The following is a 9,953-nucleotide window of genomic DNA, read 5'->3' on the forward strand; positions in this document are numbered from 1 at the left end:
GGACGTGTCCGCATGCTGCACCCATTTCTATTGCTGTGTAATAAATACCACAAACTCAGTGGCTGAAATGACACCGACTTGCGGTCTCAGTTCCCGTGGGTCAGGAGACAAGCAGGTCAGGGGCTGGGCCCACCTCCTGGGGCCTCCTCCAGGCCACTGGTTTGGGTGGGTGCCTGGTTTTTCTAGATGCTGACTGGGGACCACTCACAGGTCCCAGAGGTGGCCCTCACATCCTTGCCCTGTGACCCTTACCCTCATAAAGTGGCATCTGCTTCTTCCCGGCCACCAGGAGGGTGTCTTGGCCCCTAGGGAGCCTCTTGTAACGCAATGTAATCACCGGAGTGGCCATCCCTTCAGTCACAGCAGCTGCCCACACTCAGGGGACAGACAGACAAGGCCTGTGGCCCTGGGGCCATCTGAGAAGTTTGCTCCCCCCCCTCCCCCTGCTCTCATCCAGGTATGTGTCACCGTCCTCCATGCTGCTTTGGTAGCATCCCCATGAAGCCCCATCCCCTTCGTCTCTCCAGCCGGGTCCTCAGGCCCTGGTATCTCGCCCTGGGGTCGTCCCTCGCCGCCCTCCCCCCCCTTCCAGAGCAGAGCATGGCGGACTTGATGGAGAAGCGGGACTCCATGACCCTATAGCGCGAGGAAGCATTCTGCCAACTGCCTGAGCGAGCCCCTCGGGGACACGTCCGCGTGGCCACTGCAGTGACCGCTGAAACCAGGAGTGTGGGGGCATTCGGAGTTGCGTTTATGCTCTAACAGCAGAAGTAGGGAGCTTTGTGGCGCTCTAGCTCCTGAGTCTCCTCTCATGCATTTTTGTGTGAAAACATTGCGTGACACTGACTGGGCTGAGGGGCAGGACTTCCCAGGCGGAATGTGTCCTGCAGAGCGGCGTATTGGGCTAGAGAGGCGTGGGGTCACTCTCTGTCACTCCTCACCCGAGGGCATTTCCCATTGATGTTTAGAGAGAGTGGAAGGGAGGGGGAGAGACAGAGAGAGAAACATGGATGAGAGAGAGACACATTGATTGGTCGCCTCCTGCACGTGCCCCAACCGGGGCTGAGGATCAAGCCGGCAACTGAGGTATGAGCCCTAGTCCAGAATCGAACCCAGGACCCTTCAGTCTGCAGGCCGGTGCTTTGCCTGGTTGCAAACATAATACATGAGGGTAGCATGTGCGAGGGGGTGGCAAGCTTCTCCTGTAAAGGGCTGGTTAGTAAATATTTTCAGCTTCCGGGTCATGCGATTTCTGTGCTATAATTGAGTCCATCACTTAGTGCAAAAGCAGCACGGGCAATGTGTGGATGACGGGAGTGGCGTGTGCTACTGAGCATTTAGGACCATTCAAATTTCATGTCCTGAAATATTATTCATTCTTTAATTTTCCCCCCCAACCATTAAAAACTATAAAAACCATTTTTACCTTCAGGGCCCTACAAAAGCAACCCGCAGGCTGGCTTTGACCTGTGAGCCATGCTTTTTTGGTGACCACTGGCTTTTAATTCTTATTATTTTTTATTTAAAAATATTTTTATTGATTTCAGGGAGGAAGGGAGAGGGAGAGACATAGGAACATCAATGATGAGAGAGAATCATTGATCGGCTGCCTCCTGCACGCCCCACACTGGGGATTGAGCCTGCAACCCAGGCATGTGCCCTGACGGGAATCGAACCGTGACCACCTGATTTACAGGTCGACACTTAACCACTGAGCCACGCCAGCCGGGCACCACTGGCTTTTTAGATGGTCTCTATTCTAATCTAAAATCTGTCCCTTGTTGAATTCAAAGGCTAAAACCAAAGTATTGTGAGCTTATCTGAGTTTCTTCAGAGTGTCCTGTGAAAATAACTCACAGGAGTCTCATTCGCTTGAAAACAGTAAGAACCCAGAAATAATCTCAGCTCCTTCCGTTCTCCCCTGTCCTGTAATCGAGGTCAAGTGTTCAGGGACCACTTTTCAAAGATGAGTAACATTGACACGAGGGAGCAGACAGGCAGCTTTCATTAGAGGCCTAACTCCTACACTCACGTGGGACAGATGCTGAAGACGTTGTTCAAACAGTGGGAATAAACTTTTTTGGGGGTAAAATATGTTTTTATTGATTATTAGAGAGAGAGAGGAAGAGAGACGGGGAGAGAGAGAGAAAAACATTGATGAGAGAGAAACACCTTTAAATGGCTGCCAACCAGGGACCAAACCCACAACCTGGGAACGTGCCCTGACCAGGAATGGGCCTGGGGACCTTTGGGTACATGGGAGGACGCCCGACCAAGCCACACCAGCCAGGGCGGGACTTCGCCTTCTGTAGTGGGAAGGAAGGTGGAAGGAAGGGAACTGCCCTGGGTCCTCAGCTGCTCCTCTAGCCCTGCCCGGCGCATCTATAAACAGGGTGGCCTGCAGAAGGGGTCATAAGCCAACTTAACAGCCGTATTAAGCACATGTACTTCCCATTAGCCACAGTAACATGCCAAAACATCCATATTTTAATAGGTACTATAAAGAACATTCATAGCAAGTAATTGACAGAGCCCTGGTTAGTATGAATCAATTCTCCATTTTCTTAATTCAATTGGACATATGTAACTGCTAATTGGTAGAAGACAGTCAATGCATCATGAGCTGAAATGAATAAGACTTTTGGGGGTAAGAAAATCAAGTGATTCTAGAAACCATCATCCGCCACACACACACATACACCTAATTCAATCATTTTATTACACCCATAATTAGAGTTGTCCTTTATAATGTAATCAATTATAAGATAATCAGTTCCATCATTTGCACAAATAGCTAATATAAAGACAGCAAGTATGGAAATGATATTAACACCCCAAATTTCCTAAACCTTGTTCTCCGGCCCTGGCCCCTTGGCCAAGCGTCTCATCACCACAACCCTGGAGGAAGCAAGAAAGGCCAAAAAACAAAACCTTTATGGCCACGGCCACGGCTACTGGCCTCACATTTATTTTTTCAGGTTTAAGCGAAGAGGGGAAAACATCTCAGATTTGAGATTTTTCTTCAGAACAGTTTTATTAGTTTGCATATGGTGTGTCTACCCTCGACTTTCCTGTCCTACTTTGACACACAAATCCAGTTATTCATAGTCTTCTTCGCCCCATATTTCATAGATGGTAACATTGTTATGCGGGTCTGCAGGCCTCTCAAAGTTCTGCGCCTTGTAGTCACCGGCAGTTGCCACGGCGACTTTCAGATTCCGCACCTTGGACATGAACTGCACGAGGTCCATCTCGAGCTGGCTTAAGGTGTGCAGTGCGTAGTCTTTGCTGGGGTTAGCACACTGGTTCTTCTTCGGTGCAGCACGAACCGAAGAGCCTCGAGGGCCAGGAGGGGTCTTTTCCTGTCAACAAAGATGTGCGGGGTGAATAACACCGTCGGCTTTGGGGACTTGGACACAGGTCCAGGAGAGGTGGGCTCACCTAACAGAAGAAGGTTCTAGCGTTGCTCTAGTCCAGGGACTGGCAAACTATTGCCCAAGGGCCAATGTGGCCCACCATCTGTTATCGTAAATAAAGTTTTATTGGAACACAGCCCTACTCATTCACACACATACTGTCTAGGGCCATGGTCGGCTAACTACGGCTCTCGAGCCACATGTGGCTCTTTGGCCCCTTGAGTGTGGCTCTTCCTAAGCCTTAGGAGTACCCTAATTAAGTTAATAACAATGTACCTACCTATATAGTTTAAGCTGAAAAAGTTTGGCTCTCAAAAGAAATTCAATCGTTGTACTGTTGATATTTGGCTCTGTTGACTAATGAGTTTGCGGACCACTGGGCTAGGGCTGCTTTCAGACTAAAGTGGCAGAGTTGAGTCACTCACTGCAACGCTGAAAACATCTAGTGTCTGGGCCTCTACAGAGAGGCTTGCCAGCCCCTCTGGTCGGTTTGGACACAGCCCAGGGAGGTGTGGGGGTCCGTCTGGTAGAGAATAAGCTGCCATTTTCTGTCTCTTTCCCCTTCATGGAGATGATTGGCTGCTGCAGGCAGGGGCTATCACCTTTCCACACCTCTATCCCTTTACAAAGTTCTCTGCCTTTACTGGGGATAATGCTATCAACTGCATTCAACTCAGCAACTTGTAAGAAGTCAACCGCTAGGGAAATTAAACCTCGGGCAGCGAATCTGGCTCTGTGAATAATTTCGACCCCAAACACACCAAGTTCTTGAATCTATCCTCATTGAACAAACTCACTGAACAGGCTATAAATATCAAGCCAAGGTTTCCTTCACCCAGTAACCAGAAGCTGGTCTCCAATGTAGTCCCAGCTGTGGTGGGTCTGGGCTCCATCAGAAAGGACTGGCCAGCGTCTCCCAGGACCGCGGTGGTTACTTTGCATTAAAATCCCTTCTACTCTACCGTCCTGCCTGGACCACCCCCATGTCTCGGAGTCGGAGATTTCTGAGGGGGCAGCAACCTGGGATAAAGAATGGAGCCGTCCTTACCTTACTCTTCTCACGGTCTCTTCGAAACTTGAGAATTACATACAGTATAACAATAAAAAAGAACCAGAGCCACTTGCTGACGAGCCAGCCTGGGGCGTGCTCTGGTAGGTTCTGCCTAATTCGGAAGTGCCCTCCGCAAGGCACCTTTCCGGGGGGTGCTTTGACATTCTCCCTCAGAGAAGAAAACATAAAGGCGTAGCCGCAAGATAGGCATATGGGCAGGAACAAGGTCCATTTCAGCGTCCGCATGGTGAGCAGGGGTGGGGGAGGAGGCTGCTCATGGTGGGTCTGTCTGCCCTCGCACCTGGACTGAGTGCTGGGGCTGAGCCGGGTTGATGTCACAGAGGCCCCGGCCAGGAGCAGCTCCGGCCATTGTGATGGCGGCAGGGAGGCCAGTGAGGCCAGGGTCCGGGAGGAGGATGTAGGGAGCTGGAGGCGTTCCCAGCAGGCCGTCAACAAGAGAGGGTGGATGGTGCTTGCCATGTCCTTGCTAGCCTTTCTGACGCCCTGGTGCTGTGTTGGCCGAGGCCTGCCTGCCTTTGTGTTTCGTTTGTTGAGTTCAGATGCCGTGTCAAATGCGGGGCATGTGCCCTGTGGAGCTGAGCCCAGTGAGAAAGACATTAAACCAGAGGCGCCCTGGCCGGGGCCTCAGTGGTTGGAGGTTGTCCCGTAACCAAAGGTTGTGGGTTTAATTCCTGGTCAGGGCACATACCTAGGTTGTGGGTTCGATCCCCAGTCAGGGTGCGTACGGGAGGCAACTGATGGATGTTTCTGTCACACATTGATGTTTCTCTCTCTCTCTCTCAAATCAATAAAAACATATCCTCAGGTGAGGACTAAAAACAAAAATTAAACATTAGGAACCATTGGCTTACATTGTTTCTAAAAATAATTATTTGCAGGATTTAATGTTGGGGTTGGGGGGAGGGTCTTTTTAAAACTTGGATTTCTGGCTCCTTTTGAAAATATGTTAGATCTGAAAACACTGGTCCCAGTAGGAATGCCTTCTAGGTGGTCACGCTCTCTCCAGCCCCCTTCAGTCCCCACCGCCTCACTCACTCCTTTCACCCGGGTGCAGGCCTTGGGCTAATAAGGGTGTAATTTATTAAACGGTGACTGGAGCAGGGAGTGTTGAATAGAGCAGGGTCAGGTGACACAGGTAGGCTTTCCTGAAAAAGGCATTTGGGTCGAGTTTGAAGGCTGATCAGGAGGGAACTGGCACCTGGACAGGGGTGAGGGCCGAGGTGAGCACACAGCCTGAAGGCAGCGAGGCCAATGCCGGGAGTATAGCTGGGGCTCGCTGGCCAGTGAATGACACGAAACAGGAAAGCCGTCAACAGAACACAAGGCTTGTCCCTGTCCCCTGGTCATCTGGCTCACTTATTCCCCAGAAACCAACCTTCTGCTGAGTATGATCAAAGGTCCACTGGGAACTTCAAGCTGTGCTGAGCTCTGGGCAGCGGCAAAGGTTCTGTAAGACGGTCTGGCACCAGAGGGGTCGGCGAGCAGGGCTGTGCCGCTCACGCTCCCCCAGGGGCAGGTGCTGTCTGCAGGGGTGGGCCTTCCTGCAGGCGACACCCGGCAGCGGGGAAGCAGCTGGCCTGGTCTCTATGGCTGCGGCTGGAGGGTGTGCTGTGACCCTCAAGGGCTCATCCTTGCCACCTGTCTGTCCCTAGTCCCTCCTCACAGGGCTCCTGTGGGAGAGGCATCCCTGTGCTCTGGGCCACACCTGCGGAGTATTCTGAGGTGCCCCCAGGGGTGTGTACCCCATGTTATAGCTCTAACATTTGGTGGTCAGGGGGACTGCAGGAAGGGACAAACAGCCTTGATTTAGAGATGACCTCAAACCACAGAAACACTGAGGAAGTTTTGTCCCACGTGAGTTTTGTTACTTGGAAACGTTTATGTATATTTAAAGATAGGAATTGATAATACCATGGAGTTAGTCCTGACGCTCAACTTTCTTATAAAACATGAGTGGGAGACAGAAGAACAGAAATACAGACCGAGGAGAGGAAAGGCAGACTTGCTCTACTTTTGTATCAAATGCCAGGTGCCCAACTTGTTCTATTCTATCTTCAAAGAAGTGATAAACTAAGGACGCCCCTCCCCCAGTACTGGGCCAGGGTCCCGACCTCTCAGTGCTCCTGCAAACACCTGTGGGCAGAGTGCGGCCGCAGCTCCTCCCTTCTATTTAATTTACTGCTGGCAGCAAAACCTCGGATTTTAGTCAAAATGAGCCAAGCACACACCCACGAGGCATCTGGAATCTTTAATGGTTTCGAGCCTGGGAAGTGCAGCCAGCACGGCTTGGGGGCTAGGACGGAGCACTGAGCCGGGAGAGGGTGGCGCGGCCACTGGGTGCGAGTCACCTCCGTGCCTCAGAGGCAGGAGTGGCCACTAGCACCAAGGTCTGGGGGACACCTTGGTGACACGGTGCAGGCCCCCTGCACAGCCAGCGCCCACACGCGGCCTCCAGGAGCCGGACGGAGCCTGCGCGGGGCGCGGCCTGGGCTCAGAAGCAGTAGGACGTGTGGGTGACCCAGTGGGCCGACTCCTCCTTGGAGCGCTTGGCGGAGCTGTGGGTCGTGAAGAGGGACTTGTAAGCCTCGGACTCCTCGCTGTGGGCGATGGACCTCTTCGTGGCGCCGCAGGGAGGCTTCCCGGCTTTCCCAGAAGAGCTCCCATTAGCTGTTGGGAAAAGGAAAAGCCAGACGCTTTACGGCCGGAACTAAAGATCATTCTAAACAGCACGTTCTCGAAGGGAGAAAAGTAAGCCTGCTCCTCCCGGGAATTTCCCTCCTCCTCCCTTTATCCTCCTTTTATCCTCTCAGTCACCGCCTCCTAGAGACAGACGGAGCTACGGCGTTTAAAATCACACTAACTACTCAACTACTGGCCAGTGCCCACACTGACCCCTCCTCACGAGGGCGTGGGATGGCCTGTTTGACGGTTGAATCAGAGGCAGTGGAGGCTGAGTGAGCTCCCCCGCCGGGGGCTACTACATGGAGAGCAGGGGTCACAACCCATAACCACTGTGGCTGCTAACCACTGTTTCTCGGGTAGGAGCCCTGAACTTATAACGCACATGAGGTCAGACATTCTCGTACCTAACCAATCTGTGTTTTCCTTTTTGTGAAATAAATAGTGTTTTGTTTTTTAGTTAAAGGTAGCAGGTTTCAGGAGAAATACGCTGAATTCTGGACTATTTGTTGAATGGCTTTCAGAACTTGGCCGAGAGGCGGGTGGGGGAGGGAGGCTCTGAGCACCGGGTGGGTGCACACACACCCAGCCCCCGCCCCACGCTGAGCCCCGGCCCTCTACCCCGTCTCTGGGATTCCCGGCCCAGGTCGGGCAGCCTCGTGAGCCTGGCACCAAGCGCACGCTCCACAGGTCAAGTGAACATCAGCACTTGTGCCCAGACCTGTCCGTCCCGACAGGCTCCTGCTCTGGGGTCTGGAAGTGTTTCTAGTCCCCGAGAGAGCTCAGCGCACGACCGAGACAGGACTTGGGATGAACCTCGGTTTTTGAGTTCAGGCCAATAAAGCTGTGACGTGACCCCAGGGCCCAGCTTTCTGAGCAGCCGCTGCGGCTCCATGGGACCCACCTGTGCTTCTGGGAACCGGGCCGACTTTCTTCTCCCGGGAGTCAAGGCTGGAGGCCTCAGGCTTTCCCGTGTTCATTCCGGACGGCCCTGCGGACTCTGTAAGAGAAGCAAAGTAAGAGAAGCAGACCACCCAGGGCTCGAAGACCGCCCCTCCGCCTGCTTTGCGAGCAGCACCTACCTTCACTGGCCGCCGGGTGTGAGACAGACTCTGCTGCCTTGGCCTTCTTTGTTTTCTGTAGGGAGAGGAAGTGGAGATGCACCTCATTCCCTCCAGTGCCTCAGCGGCCGCCCGCCACCCGAGAGCCTCACGCCAGGCTGAGCGGTGCACTCAAGGCGGGGCTCATTTGAAGACAACCCCAGGCGCCATTTATTCCACGCGTGTCCCCAGTCATGTACTCTGCCTCACTCAAGAACATCTCTATGGAGAGCTGCTTACGTTCACGTTCCAGAAATCACATTCACAACATTTTGACAGTGTTCAGTGGTAAGTCAACGTGAATGGTGACTGCTGTCCACAAAGGAGCAGCTACCTGAACGATCCCGCCCGCACAAGCACCCAGGGGGCTTCTCCGGGCGCTCACACCGCCTTCCTGTTTGCTCGCTGCTCCACAAGGGCTGAGGCTGTGCTGAAGGACGCTGGGCCGGTCCTCCCACCTCGGGATTACTGCCATTAAGATGCTCAGGCACTAGGATTCTGTCGCTCCTAATTTTTAAAATGCAACGAACCACTCTAAAACCACATGGCTGTGCTAGAACCGACTCAATCACAGGAGAAATAGGACCTTGTTCATTCAGAGAATTTCCTTTAAAAATGCCATTTTCCTAAGTAGCCAAAAGATGGCGCTACAGACACACAGCCTAACCATCCAGAAGGTTCCCCTCACTAGACAACTGGGAAAAGGAACTTTCTCGGGCAGGAGCCCTGAACTTATAATGCACACGTGCATGTGACCTTTAACACTCGTATACAACGTAAAAACCTGAGGACAAGAGCGAGCCCTTCAAAACAGAGAGAGGCAGCTGCTGAGCTCTGAGCCCTCGGCTCACGCAGAGCTCATGTGAAAGGACAGCACTGGGTCGGGAGGAGCTGCCAGCCGCCTCCTGCTGGAGTGTCTGAGGAAGTGTCCGGTGTCCGGTGTCCGGCAGCAGTAACCAGAGCGCCAGTGAGCACCTCTCGGAGAGGGCACGGGCGTCCCGGGAAGCCTGGGACAGACGCGACAACTCACTGAAGTCAAGCGTCTGGCACCACGCGGACATCTCCGGAGCTCGGGTGCCTTCTGGAGCCCCGAGGGCGGGGAAGGCTAGGGGGCAGCTCCAGGTGCTGTTGGAGGGGCTGCACCTGGCGGCCGGGGGTGGGCACAGGCTCCCGGGGGCCCAGGTGTCCAGGCGACTCCTGGACACTCAGATCTTGGCAGCGGGCTTTTCGGATGTGCTGGGGTGATGGCGATTTTCCTTGCTTTCACAAGTTATGAACCCTGGTTCCAGGACCCCCACAGGGCCCCAAATCCAAGGATACTCAAGTCCTTTATACAAAATGGCATTTACATAAAGAGCATTTACGCGTGACCTACATGAGCACAGAGGCTACGGCAGGGTATGCCTACACATCACTTCATTCCTGTGGATCCAGCACAGCGCTCAGCGTGCAGCAAATTTAAGTTTTGCTTTTTGGAACTTTCTGGGATCACCTCCCACCTCCAAATAATTTTGATTCCTGGTTGGTTGAATCCCCTGATGAAAACCCGCCGATACGGAGGGTTGATGGGTCTCTTCTAAAATCAGTGAGAGCAGCAATCGTGATGGCTCAGCCTGTGGTGCTGTCACCCTCCCGACAACGCTGGTCCCTGACAAGCCCTGCTCCCACCCCACCCCACCCCACCCC

General features: G+C 53.2%; 2 protein-coding genes across 3 annotated transcripts in view; both read right to left on the reverse strand.

Annotated features, from left to right (window-relative positions):
* Nucleotides 1-2,234: 2,234 nt before the first annotated feature.
* On the reverse strand, nt 2,235-5,180 carry LOC102243893 (protein FAM209A). Its single transcript, XM_005880694.2, has 2 exons — nt 4,465-5,180; nt 2,235-3,362 (listed from the first exon to the last, which is right to left on the reverse strand). The coding sequence occupies exons 1-2, from the start codon at nt 5,083-5,085 to the stop codon at nt 3,099-3,101; spliced, it is 885 nt and encodes a 294-aa protein (XP_005880756.1). The 5' UTR covers nt 5,086-5,180; the 3' UTR covers nt 2,235-3,098.
* Nucleotides 5,181-6,717: 1,537 nt separating this feature from the next.
* Nucleotides 6,718-9,953, reverse strand: part of RTFDC1 (replication termination factor 2 domain containing 1) — a 27,934-nt gene continuing 24,698 nt past the window's right edge. For both annotated transcript variants that reach the window (XM_005880682.2, XM_014528708.1), the window contains 3 exons: nt 8,250-8,304; nt 8,072-8,167; nt 6,718-7,155 (listed from right to left, as the gene is read on the reverse strand). In XM_005880682.2, coding sequence (XP_005880744.1) covers nt 6,980-7,155; nt 8,072-8,167; nt 8,250-8,304 — 327 coding nt within the window. In that variant the 3' untranslated portion in view covers nt 6,718-6,979. The remainder of the gene's footprint in view (nt 7,156-8,071; nt 8,168-8,249; nt 8,305-9,953) is intronic.

Source organism: Myotis brandtii, unplaced genomic scaffold (genome assembly GCF_000412655.1).
Source record: "Myotis brandtii unplaced genomic scaffold, ASM41265v1 scaffold647, whole genome shotgun sequence".
In the NCBI taxonomy this organism is placed as follows: Eukaryota; Metazoa; Chordata; class Mammalia; order Chiroptera; family Vespertilionidae; genus Myotis; species Myotis brandtii.